The sequence below is a fragment of the Lycium barbarum genome, chromosome 7 (assembly GCF_019175385.1).
Source record: "Lycium barbarum isolate Lr01 chromosome 7, ASM1917538v2, whole genome shotgun sequence".
Lineage (NCBI taxonomy): Eukaryota > Viridiplantae > Streptophyta > Magnoliopsida > Solanales > Solanaceae > Lycium > Lycium barbarum.
Window position 1 is genome coordinate 15,769,318 of NC_083343.1, and position 22,785 is coordinate 15,792,102.

General features: G+C 33.7%; 1 protein-coding gene and 1 pseudogene across 1 annotated transcript; one reads left to right on the plus strand and one right to left on the minus strand.

Annotated features, from left to right (window-relative positions):
• The first annotated feature begins 2,126 nt into the window (after nucleotides 1–2,126).
• Nucleotides 2,127–10,614, plus strand: LOC132602173 (TMV resistance protein N-like; annotated as a pseudogene).
• Nucleotides 10,615–12,571: 1,957 nt separating this feature from the next.
• Nucleotides 12,572–22,308, minus strand: LOC132603210 (nucleotide pyrophosphatase/phosphodiesterase-like). The gene is made up of 12 exons (XM_060316150.1): nucleotides 21,998–22,308; nucleotides 20,727–20,818; nucleotides 17,746–17,821; nucleotides 16,891–17,013; nucleotides 16,482–16,574; nucleotides 16,068–16,197; nucleotides 15,657–15,738; nucleotides 15,429–15,561; nucleotides 15,092–15,297; nucleotides 14,843–14,968; nucleotides 13,860–14,169; nucleotides 12,572–13,070 (listed from the first exon to the last, which is right to left on the minus strand). The coding sequence occupies exons 1-12, from the start codon at nucleotides 22,238–22,240 to the stop codon at nucleotides 12,765–12,767; spliced, it is 1,920 nt and encodes a 639-aa protein (XP_060172133.1). The 5' UTR covers nucleotides 22,241–22,308; the 3' UTR covers nucleotides 12,572–12,764.
• Nucleotides 22,309–22,785: the final 477 nt, after the last annotated feature.

The following is a 22,785-nucleotide window of genomic DNA, read 5'->3' on the forward strand; positions in this document are numbered from 1 at the left end:
TGAGAGCGTGATGGATTGGATGTTTGACAAAAAAAAAAATATATTTATAAATATAATGCCATAACATCATTCAAATGCTTGACACAAAAAATCCATCAAATGTAAGTGAAAAATAAACAACATGCAATGTGAAAGAAAATAACTTAAAATTGAAAATGTTACCTAAATTCAAAATCCAAAAGAAAAAGTTTAACATAATACTCTTATGTCAAATTCCAACATTACATAAGTAAGTTCCGCTGTAACTTAAGTAAATAATTCAAAAGAAAGAGAAAATATAAGTATATAACCTCATTCACAACGAAATTCTACTTTAATAACTTCGCTCGTTATATATCAAGTTTGTTAATGATTCATTCTTTCCAATATTAAGAGGTAGTTTCAAAAATTAGAATAATAACATGGTTATGATAAATGAATTAAAAAAAAAAAATACAAGCAATTACATGAAACCACAAGAAGTGAAGGTTGTAAATGAGAAGAAAGGAAATGAAAAATAAATAACATAAAAAGGCATTAAAATAATAGAAATAAAAAATAAATTAAAAATCAAAAGAAATTAAAATAATAGAAATTAAAAATTAAAAATAAAATAAACAACAAAGAAACAAACTAAAAAGTAACCTTGTAATTACAGGGTGTAATTACACCTAATTCTCAACCCCCACTTAAGAATTGGAGAGTGTAATTGCATCCTCTCAATTACACCTAATTCCCACCTAACTGTGTAATTACTTGGTCAAACAAACAGGCCAAACTACATAATTGCACTCAATTACACCCAATTCCAATTACTTGGGTGACTTTCCAAATAGACCCTAAGGAAAAAGTGAGAATAGAGAACAGTTGGAAGGATTTAATAGACCTTATTGTACCTGGCAAGTTACAGGCTTACAACACCAATAACTTAGCTCCAAATTTGGGTATCTTCTTAGGGGACAATTTCATATCGAAAGAGAATTACAAAGTAAGTTTTGTTAAGCGTGTACTGTATAGTAGTATCATAATCATTATTGGTAATGTTGAAGAAGATTCAGAATAGCTGTTGCAATCGCAGAGGCTCTAAAGTACCTTGCAAAATGTCTCTGGTCCAAATTCCAGCGAGGCAACAAAAAAAAAAAAATCAGTCTGTGATTTCTTTCCACATGCCTTAATTTTGGTGAAGCTGTCATTGTGGTACAAATTAAAAAATGGAACCTACATTCAGGATAAACTGTAGCATCCAAGGGTGTTGCCTAACAGTCAATGAAGTGCAGGGAGAATTATAAGGTCTTTGGTTCTAGTTCTAGTAGAAGCAAAAACTACTAGTATGCGATTTTTTTACCTGTCTAAGTCTTGGTGAACAGAGCTAACCAAAGAATACAGTGCAAATTAAAAAATGGAACCTACATTAGGGGTGCAAAAAATACGAAGAACCCCTTCAATCACAATAAAGTCAGCTGTTGTCTGGTGACAGAGAAATTGTTTAAAATATTTTTATTACGTAACTCCTTCAATCACAATTAGCTGTTGTCTGGTGACAAAGAAATTTATTCAGATTATCTTTTTCAATTCATTGTGTTGAAGACTGAGTAATATTTTGCTACATTATGACTTTTTCAGCTTCCGTGGAGAATCGCAACAGAAAGAACAATTCAACTGAGGAAAATTCTCGGGAAGTTTTTTCTATTCAACTGGCATAGTCTTTTCGCTGTAGCTTCATATCTCGGCTTGTACTTTTAGCTGTCCATTATGTACATATTATAATGGAAGGGAGGGGGTGGGGGGCGGGGTGGGGGGGGGGGGGGTCTTTGAAGTTTGAAGGAATTTCCTAATTACATTCCATTACGTACAGTTCAAAGTAAACTCAATAAACAATAACTTTAATCAACTGGAGTAGATTTTAAGAAGCTTCACAGAAATTTCATGTTACTTCTATTAATATTCAATGGAAACGTACCACATATAATGTTATATATACTATATATATCAGTTGACTAGATCCAACAGATTATTCCATTCAACTGGAGTAGAGCCTATCGTATCTCCTATATATAACTTAGTCCATAATATCATCAATTCATCTCTTACAAGAACCACAATCTATCCAAAGAGTTATTTTTTTTTCCAGATAATTAACAGAATCCATGGCGTCATCTTCTTCTTCTGCTAGGTCTTGGCAGTGTCCTCGATGGAAGTACGATGTCTTTCTAAGCTTTAGAGGTGAAGATACCTGCAAAACATTTACAGGTCACTTATATGAGGGCTTGAGAAATAGGGGAATTTCACCTTTCAAGATGATAAAAGGCTAGAGCATGGCGCATCTATCTCAGAAAAACTCTTGAAAGCTATCGAAGAGTCTCAAGTTGCCGTTATCATTTTCTCAAAGAATTATGCTTCATCCAGGTGGTGCTCGGATGAACTAGTGAAGATCATGGAATGCAAGACTCAATATGGACAAACTGTCATACCGGTCTTCTATGATGTGGATCTGGCACAAGTTCGACACCAGAGGGAGAGCTTTGCAAAAGCCTTTGACAAACATGAAACAAAGTGTAAGGATGATGTTGAGGGAATGCAGAAAGTGAAAGGATGGAGGATTGCATTAACTGAAGCGGCCAATCTCAAAGGCTATGATATCCGTGACGGGTGAGTTAAACAGCACATGATTGCTTATAATGAAGAAAAAATGGAATAATTTCCATTCAAATGTGGATGCTTCTGTGAAGACTATACATATTCTACTATAGAACAAAGAATCTACTCAAAATAAATTTATCATATTTACCAAAATAAAAAAAAGGAGGAAATTAGATCAATTTGTTTTTGAGCTAAGAATAATTGCATGCACAATCTAATTTCAGTGGTTGTCATTTATACGTTTTTTTTATTTTTTTTATTTTTTATTTTTATATATATATATATATATCTTGTGAAAAAAGAATGATAGTTGATTATGTATGTTTTTATCAGTAAGAGGGGCTATAGTTCCTACTAATTTTATTACTGAATGACATTGTTACATAGATAATATGTTGATTAGTTCTTCAACAGTTTGATTTATATGCTTAGTCCTTTTATCATAATTATGCACTCTACTTCGTGAAATGCTTCTTGTTCTTGACTTCTTTACCTATATATATCAGCAATCTTCTCATATTTTGTAGGATTGAGTCAAACTGTATTCGGCATATTGTTGACCAAATTTCGTCCAACTTATGTAAGACTTCTCCATCTTATTTGCAAAATGTTGTGGGAATAAACACTCATTTAGAGATAGTTAAATCCCGACTAGAGATAGAAAACAATGATGTTCGGGTTGTATGGATCTGGGGCATGGGGGGAATTGGTAAAACAACAATAGCAAGAGACATTGTGGATACACTCTCGTATCAATTTGAAGCTACTTCTTTCATTGCGGATATTAAAGAAAACAAATGGGGAATGCATTCTTTGCAAAATATCCTTCTCTGAGAACTGTTAAGGGAAAACGCTAATTACGTGAAGAATAAGGAGGACGGAAGGCACATGATGGCTTGTAGACTTCGTTTTAAGAAGGTTTTAGTTGTGCTTGACGATATAGATCAGAAGAGACTATTTGGATTACCTAGCTGGAGATCTTGGTTGGTTTGGCAACGACAGTAGAATTATTGCAACAGCTAGAGACAAAGCATTTGATAGGGAAGAAAGATGTAGTATATGATGTGACTACACTAGTTGACGATGAAGCTATTCAATTGCTCAATCAATATGCTTTTAAGGAAGAAGTTCCACACGAGTGTTTTGAGAAGTTAATATTGGAGGTAGTAAATCATGCTAAAGGCCTTCCTTTAGCCCTGAAAGTGTGGGGTTCTTTCTTACATAAGAAGGACATAACTAATTGGAGATGTGCTATAGAGCAAATGAAAATTACCTCTAATTCAGAAATTGTTGAAAAACTCAAAATTAGTTACGATGGATTGGAGCCCATACAACAAGAGGTATTTCTAGATATAGCATGCTTCTTACGAGGAAAAAGTATGTATTACATCGAGGAAATTCTTGAGGACTATGGTTTTGGACCTAATATAGGATTCCGTGTCCTAATGGACAAATCTCTTGTGTTTCATCTCTGACCATGATACGATTCAAATGCATGACTTAATACAAGATATGGGTAAATATATAGTGAAAATGCAAAAGGATCCGGGCGAACGTAACAGATTATGGCTAGCTGAAGATTTCGAAGAAGTGATGGTCAACAATACAGTAAGTAGGCTAAACAATGCAATAATATTCAATTCTAGTTTTCATAATCCAAAGACATATAGGGTTAGTTCCAATTTCCAGTTATCTCTTTCTCTTGCTTCATATTCTCCATGTAAGTCATTTATTTGTTTCCTTTAGTAGGAGAAGCAAAAGTAACATTTAGAATTTCCTAATGCTTCCTAATTTGTGTTTCTGATGTTATTAAGCCGTGAAACTAGTGTAAATTAGAGCCACTTATATCTGCTCAATCCAATTTCATTCTTTGGTATAACTTGAAATTTGTAGTATGACATTTTGTATATAATAACTCAATCAGGAATTCATTTTACCAAGTGATTACTTTTTGTCTTTTAAAAAATTACAATTTATTGGTACTGTTTCAATTACAATTTGGTTCTAACACTGCATGAAGAACTTTTAGGCTCGACTCTGAAGAACTTCTAAGAAAAATGTATTATTAGAATATAGAACTACAAAATTAATTGTACAAAGTATCTCTTAAGTAACATTAGCATTTCTTAAATAAGACCTACCTTAAATTCTTTTTTAACACCGCTAGCACTTAAAGGACTTCAAGTGGAACAATAAATAGCATGGAACGTCACAAAATTTGGCACTGTGTGGAGCGAGAAAGTAGTCATATTGTCAAGCAAATTTTATACAACGTTTGAAGTTATACCTTGCAGACTAATGATCTTTTTTACCAGGGGACCAGGGCAGTAGAAGCAATTTGTTTAGAATATTTTAAGAACCTACGCTTTAGCAAAGAGTGCATGAAAAATATGAAAAGACTTAGGATATTACACATATGTCGGAACAACTTTTGGTATGATGGCTTAGGCTCCTGTTCCCGTGGTGGCTCCATCGAATACTTGCCCAACAGCTTGCGATGGTTTGTCTGGAATGACTATCCTTGTGAGTCATTACCAGAAAATTCCGAAAAGACTTGTTCACCTTGATCTCGGGGCTAGTTCACTACATCATTTATGGAGGGGAACGAAGGTATAATAGTTAAATTTTGTTTTATTTTTATTTTTCTATCTAACCATCTTTGTCCATCGGGGATGAGCAAATACTAATTCTTCCAGCCTTTATTATTTGAGATACTTTCTATTTTGGCTTGTCCTTCAATTATGATGCATGTCCTTGCATGAAAAAAGTTAGTTATTCCAAAGCTTAAATTAATGTGTTATATATTATTTGAGGTTGTTCTTAGATTATTATAAGATCTTTATTGTCACGCCCCGAACCATGGCCTGGACGTAACACGACACTCGGTGCCTGACTGCATGTGACCGAGCGAACCACATGGCTTGCTGAATCATCATGATACATAACATATGCGGAATATAACGTGAATGCATGATGAGCCTTTATAAAACATGTTAAGTCATAATACTTAACAAAATACTTGTTTAAACATGAGTGAGCCAAAATGGCTATACGACTCCAAATGTCTGACATGACATAACTGACTTGTCTAGTCTATGAAACCTCTATCATGAGTTTGACTGAAAAACATACTTACTGGGACAAGGCCCCCAGCATACCTTTAGATGCATAATTAATCATAAAACAAAAGTTGACTAAACCCTGAATGAGATGGGGCTCACCAATAAGCTGATAGGAATGTTGTCCTACTGAGCAGATGTGTCGTCCTGTATATCAGTACCTGCATCGTGAAATGCATGCCCCCGAGCAATAAAAGGGGACGTCAGCACATTGAATGTACTGGTATGTAAAACAACTGAATGAAATAACATGGGACATGAAATAGCATGATAAGAACTGAAACTGAAAACCTGGACATGAACATGAGCATGAGCATGAGTACATAAACATGAAATTGAAACTGAAACTGAGTACTGGAACTGAACATAATCATGAGTACTGTAAGCATGAGATAATCTGTAATACCGACATGAACCACCACGGGGAGAAACGTGGAGTCTGATCTCTGCCCGATCAGCTAAGCCATCTCGTACCTTGCCGGGGCACGAGACATGAACATGACATGAATGGATCCAAATTCCCTCAATGGGGAAAATATGAAGGAATCGTCCTAACTGGGCGGAGCGATCCTTATCCTACGTTGGCATACGTAGTTTCAGGCTATCTGAGCCTTCTCGGTATTAATACAACTCCCGAACATGAAAATAATATAGTTGGCTAAGAAGCCCATGACTTTCGTAAATTAACTTGTACTTGTCTTGAAATCATGATTTCACGAAATAACTTGTAAACATGGTTTCATGAAATAGCTTGTAAACATGTTCTTGATTTATGAGTAATACAATAGTTCATAATCATATATTTGTAATTGACTTGAAAACATGCTTGTAACTTGTAAAATAAAATCATACTGTTTCATATGAACATAATGAGAACACATGAGAAAGAATTCATGATTCATGGAATAAGCTAGGATTCCTAATATCCGTAATGGAAGGTTAGGAATACAATAACGAACATAGATACAAAATTTATGTACATACATACGTAATTACGGGCTACCAATATGTTGGGTTTAATGCCCTAGGATTTGAACTTCATAGATTTTAAGAAACGGATCATGTGGAAGAACGTAGAGATTCCCACATGTGGATGGAAGTTCTACATACCTTAACTTCCTGCTTTTGAGTGTATCACAATGTCCTTCAATCCCTTCAACTTTAATCTATAGCAATACAAGTCATAGGGACTCTATATTAGCAACAATATCCATGTTTTGTTCATTAATGGTGATTTCTTCACCCAATTCCCATTCTATTACTTCTAGGTGATTCGACAATCTTAATTAGATGTAATTAACATCATTCTTCATTACCCATATGAATACAACAATCCCAAGTCAACAATCCAAAAACCTTAGCATAGTTCATATAATTCTCTTTATCAAACCCATTTACTATTCTCCCAAGAACTTATCAACACTTTAATCATCAGGAAACATCATAAAACTTACCTTAGTTATTGTAGGAATAAGCCTTGAGTTGAAATGCTTCACTTGAACAAAACCCTAGTTCCACCTTCCATGGAATTTCTTAACTTGAATGGATTTGATGTGTTTCACACACTTAGTTTTGTGGATTGATGAAGTGGATCTTTAGTTTCACTTGGATTCTTGCATATGAAGTGTTTGGATGACTCTAGAGAACCCTTGAGTCGTGTAGGAGAAATGAGAATGAAAAAAAATGGGTTTGGGTCTCTTATTAACATCTTAAAATCTGACTCATCGGGCAATTCTACGCCCATTTTTACGTTCCATATAATGGTTTTACGGACCGTATAACTCACCGTAAAACCATTCCAGTGATTTGGACATTCTGTGCTCATTTTACGGTGTGTTTTACGTCCCGTATAATGGTTTTACGGACCGTATAACTTACCGTAAAACCATTCCAGTGATTTGGACATTCTGTGCTCATTTTACGGTGGTCTGAGTCAATTTTACGGACCATCAAAATGTTTTACGGACCGTCAAATGGTCCGTCAAAATTCTTCTGCTCGGACAGTCTGTCGTATAATGGGCATAACTCTTTTCACAGATGTCCGTTTGAAGCCTATAATATACCGTTGGAAAGATATTTCAAAGGGCTACAACTTTCATCAAGAAAGTTTTCCCAAATTCCAAATTAATAATGGGGTTATGGTCGTTGGAAGTAAGGTCATCTATAAACTCACTTGCAAACATGCCCCGTAGAGTGGTTTTCAACTTTGTTTTGCCCAAAGACTCTTCTCAAGTCTTGATTGGGTTTCAAACACCATTTATACACTACTAAAATTGGGTTCATTATACCCCCATCCTATAATACAAATCTTAACCCGAATGCACGAGGTGTTACATTTATGTCCATTTACAAATCTTCCCATCAACATTTTAACTCATTCAACATTTTCCTAGTAAGATATTGATCTCATCCTAGGTTGTACATAGTTGGGAACTTGGGATGGAATGAATACTTATTGAAAGAAAAGGAGTTCATTATGTACACCTATTTTCTAGAATAATACATATACATCTTTTTGTAATGTTTTCTTCAATCTTTCTTACATTTTCTAAATGGTATATTGTTTAAGCTTTCTACATTACTTCAGAGTTTAACACTATGCTTTTCTCATTTTATATTAGACTTCTTTACAGAGTCAAACACTTTGCTCTATCGCTAGAGTTTTCTTCAATCATCTTAATATAAGTTTTAACATCTCTCATTTATAATAATTTTTTCTAGTTTCTGAACATGTAGGTCCCATATAAAAATCTTCAAAACGCTATAGTTTCTAATTTTCTATAATCATACATAGCTCCACCAGCCAAATTTTTTATTATCGGAATCCTGGGGAGCACCATATTTTTATGATCACACCTTTATTATCTAGTTGTTCCTGTTTTTCTATCTCATTCTTTCTATGTTTTAATCAGTATTTGCCGTCGCTAACGATGCTAAATCTCAGCGGCTGCAGTGGCGGATTCCGGATTTTCATTCAGGGTGTTCGGAAAAAAAAAAGTTAAATATACACTGTAATTTTTTGCCAAGGGTGTTCAAAAGTTAATATATACACATAAACACAGAAAATTTACCCCATATATACACTATAATTTTTCGCCGAGGGTGTTCGGGTGAACACCCTGGCCCCCAAGTAGATCCGGCCCTGAGCGGCTGTACAAGCCTGATGCGAACACCAGATTTCACGAGGATGCCAAATTTGTTGTATTTGTATCTGGAGGAATGTAGTAATTTTGAGAAGGTTCATGGTTCCCTGGGATATTGCAGAGAACTCATAGAGTTAAATTTGCGTAATTGTGAAAGCCTTAAGAGGTTTCCATGTGTTAACATGGAATCTCTTGAAAATCTGTATCTAGATGGTTGCTCCAGTTTTGAAAAATTTCCAGAAATGCTCGGAAAAATGCATCCGGGGTTAGAGCTTTGCATTCAATACACTGGGATAAGGGAACTACCCTTATCTATTTAGTACCAAACTCATATTACTAAGCTAGATTTGAGCTATTTGAAAGACCTTGTAGCTCTTCCAAGCACCATGGGTATGTTGGAAAGCTTGGTGCATCTAGATGTGTCTTATTGCTCAAAACTTGAAAGCTTGCCAGAAGAGATAGGGGATTTAGAAAACTTGGACCAGCTTTGTGCTAGAGATACTCTAATCTCACAACCTCCCCTTTCCATTGCCCGTTTGAACAAGCTTAAATTCTTGAGTTTTACAAGAGAAGAATCAGAAACAGGCCTCGAAGATGGGGTGTGCTTTCTGTTCCCTCCAGTGGCTAATGGATTACGCTCATTGGAAAGTCTGGATCTCAGTTACTGCAATTTAATAGATGGAGGACTTCCGGAAGACATTGGATGCTTATACTCTTTGCAAAAGTTGGATCTTAGTGGAAATAATTTTGAGCATTTGCCGCAAAGCATGGTCCAACTTGGTGATCTTCAATTCTTGGACTTCAGAGATTGCAAGAAGCTTAAAGAGTTGCCAGATGACACGGGGATGCCAAATTTGATGACTTTGGATCTGTCAAATTGTATGAATCTTGAAGAGGCTCATCATTCCCTAGGATCTTTCAAAAAGCTCCGCAGATTAATATTGACTAATTATGTACAGCTTAAGAGGTTTCCAGGTCTATGCATTAATTTTCTTCGCGATCTGTGTTTGCAGGATTGCTCTAGTTTAGAAAAAATTCCTAAAATCCTCGGAAGCACGAAAGTGGAGCCGGAGATTCACATGCTAGATAGTGTGATGAGGGATCTGAATTCGATGTATATTTCATTTCCACGTTTCTTGTCTCAGGATATCGTTTCCAACATCTTTGCTAAAGATTCCTTGTCACAGAGATTGTCTCGCATTGTGCATGGTGGGAATAAGATCCCAAGTTGGTTCCACCATCAGGGAATGGATAAAAGTGTTTCAGTCAATTTTCCTGAAAATTGATATGTATGTGATAGCTTCTTGGGATTTGTTGTATGTTACTCTGGCAACTTAATTGACATCACAATTCACTTGATTCCCTCACCTGATGATGGGATGTCGTGGATGACCCATAAAATAAAATTTTCCTACCTTCACAAATGTAGTACAAAATCTACTATAAGTTTTTTCATGGTACCTCTTGTTAGATTATGGGATACGTCTAAGACAAATGGAAAAACACCAAATGACTATGGACGTATTAGGTTATCTTTTTCTGGAGAAATGGAGGAGTATGGATTTCGTTTGTTGTATAAAGATGAAGCTGAGCTTAAGGCCTTGTTACAAATGAGGGAAAACAATGATGAACCAACAGAACATCGCGTTGGAACAAGTAGGAGTGAACACCATGATTCCGCGATGAATGAAGCCAGTTGCTCCTCCTCTAAGAAACAAAGGTTACATTTCTAACATTTCTTTGAGATTCTGCAGCAACAAGCAGAGGGGCTTAAGTAGAGGTATATACCTCATGACTTGGCTTTTATTCTAGTTGGTAGTGAAATTGTCTTCTCTCCTTTTATGTAATTCTCTCCTTCTATTAGCTACAAAATATTCTTTCGAAACCAATAATTTTTTTCTTCTCATGCATTGGTTTGTTTTTCCCTTTTTGTTTTCTTTCTTCTTTCCCTTATTGATAAGAGCTCATTAATGGATGTTGTACATATCAACAATGATTTGTTTCTATTAATTCTCTACCTTGTCTCCGCTTGTGCTGAGCCACGATTTACTATGGTCAGTTAAAATATGTGAACAAGTTTAAATTTTTTAGTTCTCAAATCAGATCTTGGAATCTATGATCTTAATTCAAATTTTAACTTAAAGTAGCCACAAATCAAGAATTTGAACTTGCAAAATTAGTAAACTCTAAAATGAAAAGATAATACTAGAAATCGAGGGAACTTAATTAGGATGAGGTAATTGACTAATTGCCACTATTTAAGTTGTGGATACTAGACAGTTATTAATTACCACTATACTCGAATCTGTTTTTTTGACTCGTTCATTTACGGTGGTTCTTTTTACAATCTAATTGGCTCTAAAAATTGTTCTTTGAAATAAACTATTTTGTTTCTTTAACTAGTTTACTCACCTTTTCAATGAGAATTTTGGTATACCTCTAGGGTGTGTTTGGTATAGAAGAAAATGTTTTCAATTTTCCCATATTTGGTTGGTCAATGTATTTTGGAAATCATTTTCTCTAAGAAAACAAGTTACCTTAAAAATGAGGAAAATAATTTCTCTAATGAAAGCACGGAAAACTAGTTCTATAAGTGGTCATGTTCGAAGTTCATTGTCTCCTCCCGACCCATCCAACGCCCAGTGGCGGACCCAGTAAGAGCCCAGGGGGTTCGTCCCCCTTCGGCAAAAAATTGCACTATATATACAAGGTGAAAATTATTTTTTATGTATATATAGTAGACGTTGAACCCCCTTAGCTTCTTCATTTATGACTTCTTTATATTTTTGAACCCCCTCGACATAAATCCTGGCTCCGCCACTGCCACTGCCAACGCCCCCAACCCCCACCCTTTGACTATCCCATCCCCACTTCCTCCAGATATATTTTCCTTCCGGAAATGTTGTCGTCTTTTGTAAACATGAGGAGGTTTCTAAAATTATTCCGGAATGTAATTAACTTATTTTGGAGTGCCGTCATATTTCCGGTACAAAATAATCCTGGTAGAATTTACTTTTTTAGTTAACTTGGTCAAAATTGGATAACTTTTATGTGACAACACAATAGAAAAATGACTCTTGTGTGATAAACTTTAAAGTTAAATAACTTTTATGTAATAAAACATAGAAAGTAATTTTTATGTGATAAACTTTAAAGTTGGATGGCATCCTAATGGAAAATACTTTTCACTAAATATTTTCATATCATATATATTTTTTTTTTTTTGAGAAGATACTCATACAAATTTTATCCTTTTAGCGGAAGTTTGTAAGTTTGTTATATCCATCTAGAACGAGCTCCTTGGGCGATTTACATGTATGTCTTTAGAGGTGAATGGTCCTAAACTTTTGACCCTGCTTGTTGCATGGGTAAAACTTCAAGTTTAACAAGTTGCACGTTTGACCTTGAATATTTGCCTATAGGGTAAGCGGAGATCAAAAGTTCAAGACCACTCATTTCCAAGATTATTGCGTATAATTTCCTGGAGTTTAATCATATGGCTCAAAAAGAAAAAAAAATGACAACTAACTTGCAAATGTTCTTTTCACTTTTGGACAAGATAAATCCATTACTTCCCTCAATTACATGCCCCTCCTCTTTATTTCGAAATTAAAAAAAAAAAAAAAAAAAAACACTGATAGTTTACATCCACTTAAAAAGAGGCAATATGAAAGCCAAAAGAAACATAATGAGAGAAAAAAAAAAAACATACAAGATCTGAATACTACTAGCTCTAGAACCAACTTGAAGGTACTCTTTAGCCCTTTAGTGGATTTACTCAGCGCGAATCCAGATTAGCTGTGCCAGGCTTCAGGTACCAGTCGGTTAAACCAAAAAAGAAAGAACAACTTAAAGGTACATACACTTCTCTAGACACATGAGTTTAACTAGCCAACGTAGTTGGTTCACAGCCATCATGGACACAAGCTAAGACATCCTTATAGTCCCTTGAGATTGTAAAAGAATCATACACTTTACCATCTTTGCTCTTCTTGTACTCGAAGAGAAGGGAAGACTGGTTAAATGCTGTAAGCTTGACAAATCCATAGTCGTAATCTTTGAACACACTCCATGTGGTGTTAATGGTGGTGAATGTATTCAGATGACTTCCTCCTCCACCAGCAACAACATGAATTGTTCCGTTCACTACGCCCGAGTAGTGTGATGTCTCCTTGTTCACACATTGATTCTGTCCATACAACAATTTGACAAACAATAAAAATTAAGTGGTTTTCAAATATATATTTGAGTGAAATAACAGTATCATTTCCACTATTGCTGCAAATTTTAGTTCTTATAGGGTTGAAGGACTGTGCATGTTTAGTAGGAAAGATTTATAGTTTCAACAAAAATGCCAACAAAAAGTTAACTCGAGGTGGCTATCCAAACTCATCATCAAGTTAATCTTATTGTTAATAATAAGAAGATATGAGTGATGCGTTCTATACTAAAGGTTAAATTACTAAAATCATGAAAACAAGTACCGCTAGATTTACTGTACATATACACGTACAATAAGGACAACTGCATAGAAAATGCCACAAGGAGAAAAGCATAAAGATGAATTCTACTATATCTAGAATGAATAGAAGACCAAAAGGAGTAGTGAATATTTCGTGACTAATTGAATTATGTTAACTATAAGAAAATGTGTAAGATCAAGTAGAGTCGAAATTAGTAGATATTGTGAAAATGAGTGAAAATTAGGCAAATTCTTCCAAGATCAAAACACTATGTTTGGATGGTATGAACTGCCTAAACAAGAATTCTTGAACAACAAACAACCAGTTCAGATATTCACGACCAAGAAGTATTGGATTCTCTTTCCGATAGGCCCTGAAAGGAGAAGGAAGGTTGGAATGCCAACGGGCGTCTATTATATTGAATTTACCCGACAGTCCCCATGTAAAACACAAGTTTGCCTAAATCAATCATAGTCCTATAATACTTACTTTATGTCTAGAAATATAATGCATACCTGGTAAATTGGACAAACTCTTTCATAGTTATGGACGTGCCCGAAGAATGCCATATCAACCTTATACTTCTGCCAGAGCTTTTGCAAATGCTCCCTTCCCATGGGCTCTTCAAATGAGCCTTCATTAGCATACCATTCATTCGACGAGTAACCAAGAACACGATGAGCAGCAAAAATCAACCAAGGTTGTTTATGTCTATTGGCTGATGCAAAGCATTGCTCGATGAACTTGTATTGTTCAGATCCCTCTCTCCAATCATGCTCAGTGTCTGCTATGCAGAAATGGAACATGCCATAATCAGCTGCATACCTGTCAATAACATACACACTTCATATGAAAATCGACACGTTGATTAAATGAAGGCAGCAGTCTTCTCAATGACTTGAGCATCAGAAATATTTTAGGATTTTAACTTGTTCATAGGGCAAGTCGATTCAGCGATGAATATATAGAATAATCAAAGTGAAGCTAAAGTAGAAATCCTGTTCTAGTGCCAGCTGATACAATACTGAATCTTCTATTGCAAATTTAAGGTGATTTTGAAGTCGAAAAGAACCTTAATGATTCCCCTCTGCCTTACAATAATGACAAATCGGATTTAATATAGAAGTGAAATCTCTAACAAGACAATGATATTTCTTAATTACAAAAGGGATAATGTTTTAGACTTTCTTAGCAGTGTTGTCAAATGAGACAATCATAGGAAAGCACCAAGGGTCTATCCTAGCTTTACGCACGAATTGTAACTAAAGTGCATATTTTATTAAAGAAAGGATCATATCAAGAATATGAACATAGAGAAATTGAACAAGAATACAATTGCTGAGACGGCGGTGGAATCATGTCATCAAGTTCAAAACCATTACATATGATATACATGATTTTTAAAGTTCCCTTTTTCCCTACACAATGCTCTTATAATCTTTCCACATATTGTTATCACGAGCAATATGAATAGGTGTGTTTTACAAGAATCACATACCAGAACTTAGCCCTGTTTTCTGCTGGAACATAGTATAATGTCTCAGCTGGTACACCACATTCTCCACCCGAGTCCAGACCAGTGTATAATGATCCACTGTTCTCCCAAGTTCTTTCATGATTACCACTGCAACAACAATTCAATTTTTTTTATTTTTTTTATTTTTTGCTGCAGACAGTTAGAACAAGAACTATGTGAAATGCAAAATACTATCCACAATCACGAAGGAATTCTTGATGATGAACAGACCTTGCAATCATGAAAGGTACTCTCGATGTTATTGGCTCTACTTGCGCTGTAAATTGGTCCCATTGTGAGATATATCCGTTCGCGTAGGGCAGATCTCCGATAAGGAAAACTGCGTCAATGTTATCAAGGTCCTTAACAAGGGTGTCAGTTGTCATAAGTGAGCCAGGCTGATAATTAGCATATTCATTTGAACCATCACGCTCTTGCTGAAACAACAAAACCAATTAAAAGAATTGTTATGGGAAAGCCACATTCTTCAACGTTTAGAAAGAAAGCTACAAAAGATTTGATATTGTGTTAGAACAACTGATACTGACACTGTTAGTGAGTAGATTACCTTCCCCATATCTCCAAATATCACAATACGTTGCAATGACTCTTGCCCTGGAAAAGGAGGAGATTTAAATGAATATTGCATGCTCCAAACGATTGAACCATTGTTTACCATGTGACCCAACTTGTATGTGTACCTGAAATTTGACAAAATAAGTGCTCAAAACGGGGTGTGACATGTCAACGATGAAGTAAGTTGCTGCTAGAGAAACAGTCCACTAGAAAAACTTACACCATGTTTGGCCACAAGTCTTTCAGGAAACTTGTATGTATGAATCCAGGATCGCGCCAGCCCACAGTTCTTGCCGGTGTTCCTACAAACGCATTCATAACATTATTCAGTATGAAATGCAAAATGAATAGCATAATACTTAAATCGATTCAACAATTATACCTTCTCCTACTCTATCTTCGACTTGAATCAGAATACATGTATAAGAAGAAGAACAACAACTACCCCTCAGTCCCAACAAGTTGGGGCCGGCTATATGAATCCCGACTTCATCATTTAATCTCATTTCATATCATCATCACACAATACATGTATGAGAGAAGAAGAGGAAAAATACATATGAAAAATTGGACATAAGGCAAGCATTTTTTTCAACTGATAAAAAGAGTCGAATAATGAAAGTCCTTATACCACACATGCTGTTCTGGTGAAATGTCAGCGTCCCTGCTGGGGAACGCTTTTGCTCTTGGCCCTTCCAACCCCATTCGACAAATGGAACAGCCTCGTCTATGTTGTAACCACTCGTCCAAGTAACCGTCATCTAGGAGAAAAAAGGCATAAGTTAATCTCATAATTTGATACTAGATGCTTGACAAGTAAACACGAATCTCCAATTTTCCATCAGTGACAGAACAGGACAAGGGGATTCAAAATAACGAATCAAATTAACTTGTTCTCCAAATTAAGGAATTGATTACCTCGACACACTACTACAATCAATATTGATATTGACGCCCATGTAACATGATAACATATAAGTTTGTAAAGCACAAATGTATCTTCAGATAAAGAATTCACAGGTGCATGGCAAGAAAAAAAACTTACTATATCCCATGACTTCCCAAGAGCAAGACGCGGATAAAGAGGCGCTTTTGGATTGGCAAATGAAATGGAATTTGAGATGCCTATCAACTTAGGCTGTAACACACATGAATCTATTAGTTCATTATCCAAGTTTCATCAAAGTTACTTTAAAAAAAAAAAATAGGACAAACATATATCATAATGATCATTAGCATGAAGTAATACATATTCTAACAAATTCAAGAACTTGTAACCTATGTTGCTCCAACTCAAAAATGCCGACAAGTGCGTGTCAGATCCTCTAAAAAGTAGTGCATGTTTGGAGGATTCGACACAGATACGCTATAACAAAAGTCAATTATACCAACAACAAAAAATATGTCTGGGGAAGCATCATATATAATTTGGAGAATATGAGAAATATAATTACATTTGCCACACCGCCAGAGAAGAAGGCAAAGGAGAAATCCCCACGCTGGTTAATTAAACGGAATTTCAGTGAAGTCTTCCCAGTCTTTGTGTAATTGGCATTGTTGTAATTTGCATATTTGAACTGTAAAAGAAAAACAATACAAAGAAAATCAAATATACCTACATAAATTCAAGAAACCTTGTCATTAGAGGTAAAATTGAAAATTTTAAGTAAAATTGTTGCCACATTTAGAAAGTTGTCAATTTTTTATTTTTTATTTTGGAATGGAGTAAACAAGAAAGAGTTTGAATCTTATACACCGTCAGTGTTAACAATTATGTTACATGTTTCAACAGGTAAAGAGGATTTGATGGTGTAAAAATTGTTGGCATAATACATAGATAGACACTTAAACTTGGCATGTACTATCACTTGAATACTCCAACTTACAAATTGATCATCTAGACACCTCAAGTCCTCAACTCGTCTCAACTATGTTTGTTGAACACTCCAACTTACAAAATGATCATCTAGACACTTTCAAAGTTTATGTGTTACGTCAGCATCGGGTGTCCGCAAGACACACAGGGACGAGTTGAGGTGTTTAAGTTTGAGTATTTAGTTATCAGTTGAGGCCAAGTTAAGATGTCTATTTATGTATTATGCCAAAATTATTTATGGTGACGGTTTTTATCTTAAATTAAACAAATGTTGCCACATAAACCGAAACGAGTGGAGTATTATTTTAACATGTCTATATTCTTTGCAAGATAAGTTTTTGGAAGACAAAAGAATTCACACTGATTTGGGACAATGGAAAAAACATACAGTATATCAAGATTCATTGGAAGTACAATTAGTTGTTGGACATACCTTTAAGGGGGCAGTACACAAAAATGGAGCTCCAAATTTTTGTTCATCTATGGTAACTGGGGGACAAATGGATTCACTGCAATTGAAACATTTGCTTGTTAGATTTTAAAAAAACCAATTTGGGTTTATTTAGATCACATATTTGTTTTTATTTTATTTTCAAAAACTAACTTTTGACATGTTTGGAAAGGCAATATACATTATAAATGATTTTGGGCGTAATTAGGTGTAGTTATATAATTTGCATGCTTGTTTGAAACTTGGTCAGCAAGAAAATGAATGTAATTGAGGGATCAACTAAAATCTCCAATTCTCAAGAGGGATGTAAAGAATGTTGTATTTACCAAATGACTTTTTGAAATTCTTTGAATACATATTTGTTAAACATTAAAACGTATTTATATGTTTATCTGGAAATTTTTTATTTAATTTCTTATAATAGGCTTTTATATAAAATATAAGAACATCAAACATGTAATTATACTTGTATAATCAAACATAACATTAGAGTTTACATTTTAATTATGTTACAACAAACAAACAGATCATTATAATTACTATATTATGTTAGTATTATCTTTAATGTTTGATATTAAGATGTGACTGCTTGGTTGTGTAATTATTAAGATAGTAATTACGTAATCCGAAGATCGAGTAAATAGGTAACTCACGTGAAAAATAAATTTGAATACTGTTGATTCTCACAAGATGTTACCAACAAAAAAACAAATGATTAAAATAAGAAGTAAAAGAGAAAGATGGAACATAACTCATAAGTGGCCTAGTGCGCTCCTACGTCAATTATTGCTTTTACTTTTGGGTGTTTCCTCTTTTTGGTTGGCTAAATATAATTATGTTTGTCTTAATCTGTAGCTTTTATTATTTTTGGAGCACATGCACTTTCATTTTTTTTTTAATTCAATATCTAAATTATTGGGGGATCTAGTGGACCAGATGAAGAAAACATAGAATCACTGAGGGAATCAAAATTTCTAGTAAGAGGGTTTAAAAATATAAAGAAGTAAATATACGGAGAAGTCGAGGGGGTTCAACCTACCTCTGCCCCTGAATACAAGGAGTCGTTTGTACATAGAAATATACATATTGTTTTAAAAGAAAATTTAAAATGTTATTTGATTATACAGTGAACTGATTTGTCATTAATAACTTCAATTTTCAAGTATCATTTTTTTGATTTTTTTTCAAGTTTCAACAAAATATTTATGTCCAAAAACCTACTTATTTGTTCAACATAGGAGTTTATTAAGATTTAATACTAATGAATTCTAAGCACATAATTTTAAGAGTGTAACAAGTTTAAAGCAAGAACTTAAAAATTGAACCTATCAAATCAAAACTTTCAATTAAATTCTAAACTCATAATTTGACTATAGCAAGAGGACCTGAGATCTTTACTAGGATTAAAATGTACACCTAATTGTGCAGTTAAAAATATGCATTAATTTTAAAAGTTAAATATCTCAGATTGAACCACTATAATGAAACCATCTTTAATAAAAATACTTCATCCCTAAAAATAAAATTTTGTAACGCAAAATATACACAATAATTGATGCACGTGTAGCAAGACAGAGTATATCCAGAGAATAATTACGATATCCACATAATAAGTACTATTAAAATGCATATGAAGTCATCAATTAACCCAAGGGCCACCTATCTTTTTCTACTCTCTCCGTCTCAAAAAGATTGTCTTCTTTTAATTTGATAAAATTTTAAAAATAAAGAAAGACTTTTGAAATGTAAGGTCCAAAACAAGTTTTAGATATTTGTGTAGCTGTAAATTATTTCATAAAATTAAATTATTTCTAAATATAAAAAAAAAATCTTTTTAAAACATACTAAAAAAGAAAGAAGAATAATCTTTTTGAGAGAGAGTATCTTTTACTACTTATATTTGGTAGGTATGGCCTAGGCTTGTAGAGGCTAAAAAAAATCAACTTACGGTGGACCCTAGGGTCATCAATTCTAAAAGTAGTGTTTATATAGAAGTCACTATCGTGAGTATTTATATTTGGTCCTCTTGTGTCGGATATTCATATTGAGCCCGTTTAAATTTAAATTTGCATCGGTAAGTAAGATAAAGTGTCATCTAACAAAAGCAATTTTGGATCCAGCAAATTTTGAAAATAAAGAAATATGTATCACTCGCAACCTTAGTCGGTATAGTGGGTGGTGGGTGACCTTTTTCTTTTCACATTTCCTTTTTGATTATAGTTAAACTTGAATTAAAAATAAAAATAAGAAACAATGACTCCACACCTTCCGGGATTAAAGAAATAATATTCTCTGTTCTCAATATTTGTAAGCTTTTTCGCCTTCATCAAAATGGATATCTTCATGCCAGAATTAAAAACCTTTTGATAAATTGTGTTTTATACTATTTGACGTTTTAAAAAGAAAGTCGTGTGATTACTTTGGCTAAGAAGAATATCTTTTTAGTGAAGTGTAATTGAGTAAGATGTTTAAAAAGAGATATATATATATATATATATATATATATATATATATATATATATATATATATATACATATATATATTATTTTGCCTATTAAGTGATTCTTATGCGTAACTTTAAACATCCTTCTTAATATATGTGAAAAATTCTTAAAAGAAAATTAATATTTAACGGATGTAATATTATGCATTATTTCAACTTCAAACAAAAATAGGGGCCTACATAAACATTTGGGGTGGTATTCTTTTCGCATGAGCATTAGTGAAACTAAGCTAAGCGGACACGTTTAGAATGCATTTAATGTATTTCTCTTTTAAATTCATATTACTAATTTGATTAACTCTGAAAATCAGGTAAACTGAAACTCGAAAGGGGAAAAATAAACAAATAACACATATAGGAACTTTGTAAATCAAACTTGTATAATTTTTCAGAGTTTTCGAATTATCCATCACTTTTTTTAAAAGATGATTGGAGTATCTAAAGGGGAAAGAGATTTACTTGAACTTTGCAGGAGAAAATACTCCAACCCAATCATCACTTGTGGGATGTGCATTCTGAAGTTTTATTGTAACCCATTCAACATCTTCACCCTATATATCATAGAAACAAATTTTTATATATTATAATTCCACTGCAAAAAAAAAAAAATACTAAATAAGGACGAAACTATGAATTGCATAGTGTTACTTTTTTTCCCCCCTTAAAAGATACTATCTCAATTTATACAATAGTGTTTGATTAAATAAAAAAAATAACAAAAAAAAGACTGATATTAAAAACTTTTGATTCAAAACGTACATTTCATAAACTTGTGATTCAAAACATTTCACACACATTATAAAATTATGTGGAAAGTTCAAATTTAAATTATATCTAGTACAAAAAGGTACTGCCTTTTTTTTTTTTTTTGAACAATTAAAAGAAAAAAGTGTAACATAAAATAATACTAGAGTACTAAAAAAGGACTAGTACTACAATTTTTTTTATGGCTAAGAATATTATGACAGAGTCAAACATGGATATAGCCGTGATACCCTGTCCAATAATCTTTGTCAAATATCTAGTGTCATTATTGAACTGTGCAGTTTGAAAAGTTTATCAGTAAAGTTTAGCAAAATAATTATTATTATTATAGATTTAAAAGTCAAGAATACACTAAAATAATTTACTACACATGAAAAATGTTAAAAACTTGGAAGGTGTTATCTTTTGAGAAACAAAAGGCAGATTTCAGCTCTTAGCCCCATCAAAATCCAAGTACATCATCATCAAAATAATTCCAATGATAAGATTCAAGCAGCAGTCCCTATCACAGTGTTCTTTCTGTATGCTTTTGTATTTTTCCTTTTTCTTGGATGGGTTTGGTGAAGGGGGTGAGAAGAGACAAAAAATCATCAATGTCTCAATGCCAAATAAGTTAAAATCAATTACTTCCACCATTACAATTTAAATGTCTTATTTTTTTTATTTGTCCCAAAAAGATTTTTTTTTTATATTTAAAAGTCCCTTTATTTCTTAAATTTCGTACCTAGTCAAATTAAGATACTTAAATTGAGACGGATGAAATATTTAAATTCTTAATGTATATCGCTTTATCTAAACCCGCTTGAATCCAAGACGGACCTACACAAACACCATTCATTGGAAAATTATTTTTGGGACAAACTAAAAAAAAATTCTGACAGTGCCGGTACTAAAAAATAGAGAGAAATTATTACTAACAAGAAACTATTGGTGCTGCAGAATGAAGATTTTTATATAAATATTACCATAGAGCCAAGAAGATTAGATCCTGCAACTTGAATGGAGGCATGTGTAGTAAGAGCAAGAACAGTCTTGTGGATTTGAATACTTGACAATGGTTGTTCCATTTGTTGCATATGATCATGTCCATGTTTATGTTTCCCCAAAGGAATGTATTCTTGAGCTGAAACATGATGGACACTATAATTCAAATTCAACAAAATAACACCTAAAAAGAACCAAATTAATAAGTAGCTTTGGTTCCTCATTTTTTTTCTCCGTTTCTCTCTTTCTTTGTTGGTGGGATATGAGAGAGGGCGAGACAGGTTTTTGGTGCGTGGAATATTTAGCTTTTATAGACATATACAAGAAAGAGAGAGAGCGGCCAAAGAATTTTTGTACTACTATTTATTTAATGGGTGAAAATCTCGCCCCCGCCCCCCCCCCCCCCCCCACACTTTGTTTTAAAAAATAAATTCTCTCCTCAACTATAAACAATAGATATTCTTACTCCCTCCTCCCTCACTCCACCTTTTTATCTTATGCAATGTCTGATTTACCCTTGGCATTTTCAATCCTTCATTTATTGATAGTTTTTTATATTATATAAATTTATTTTTTAACCTAGATATTTATATTTTTTATTTTAAAGCATATTATAAGTAGAATAATCAACTTATGATATCACAAAATTAAATATTAATCCCTCCGGATCAAAAAGAGAGTTCACTTAGCCTTTTTTTCTTGAATAAAAAAAAAAGTCCACTTAGCAAATTAAGAAATAATTAATCTTGTTTTTCATATTTGCCCCTAG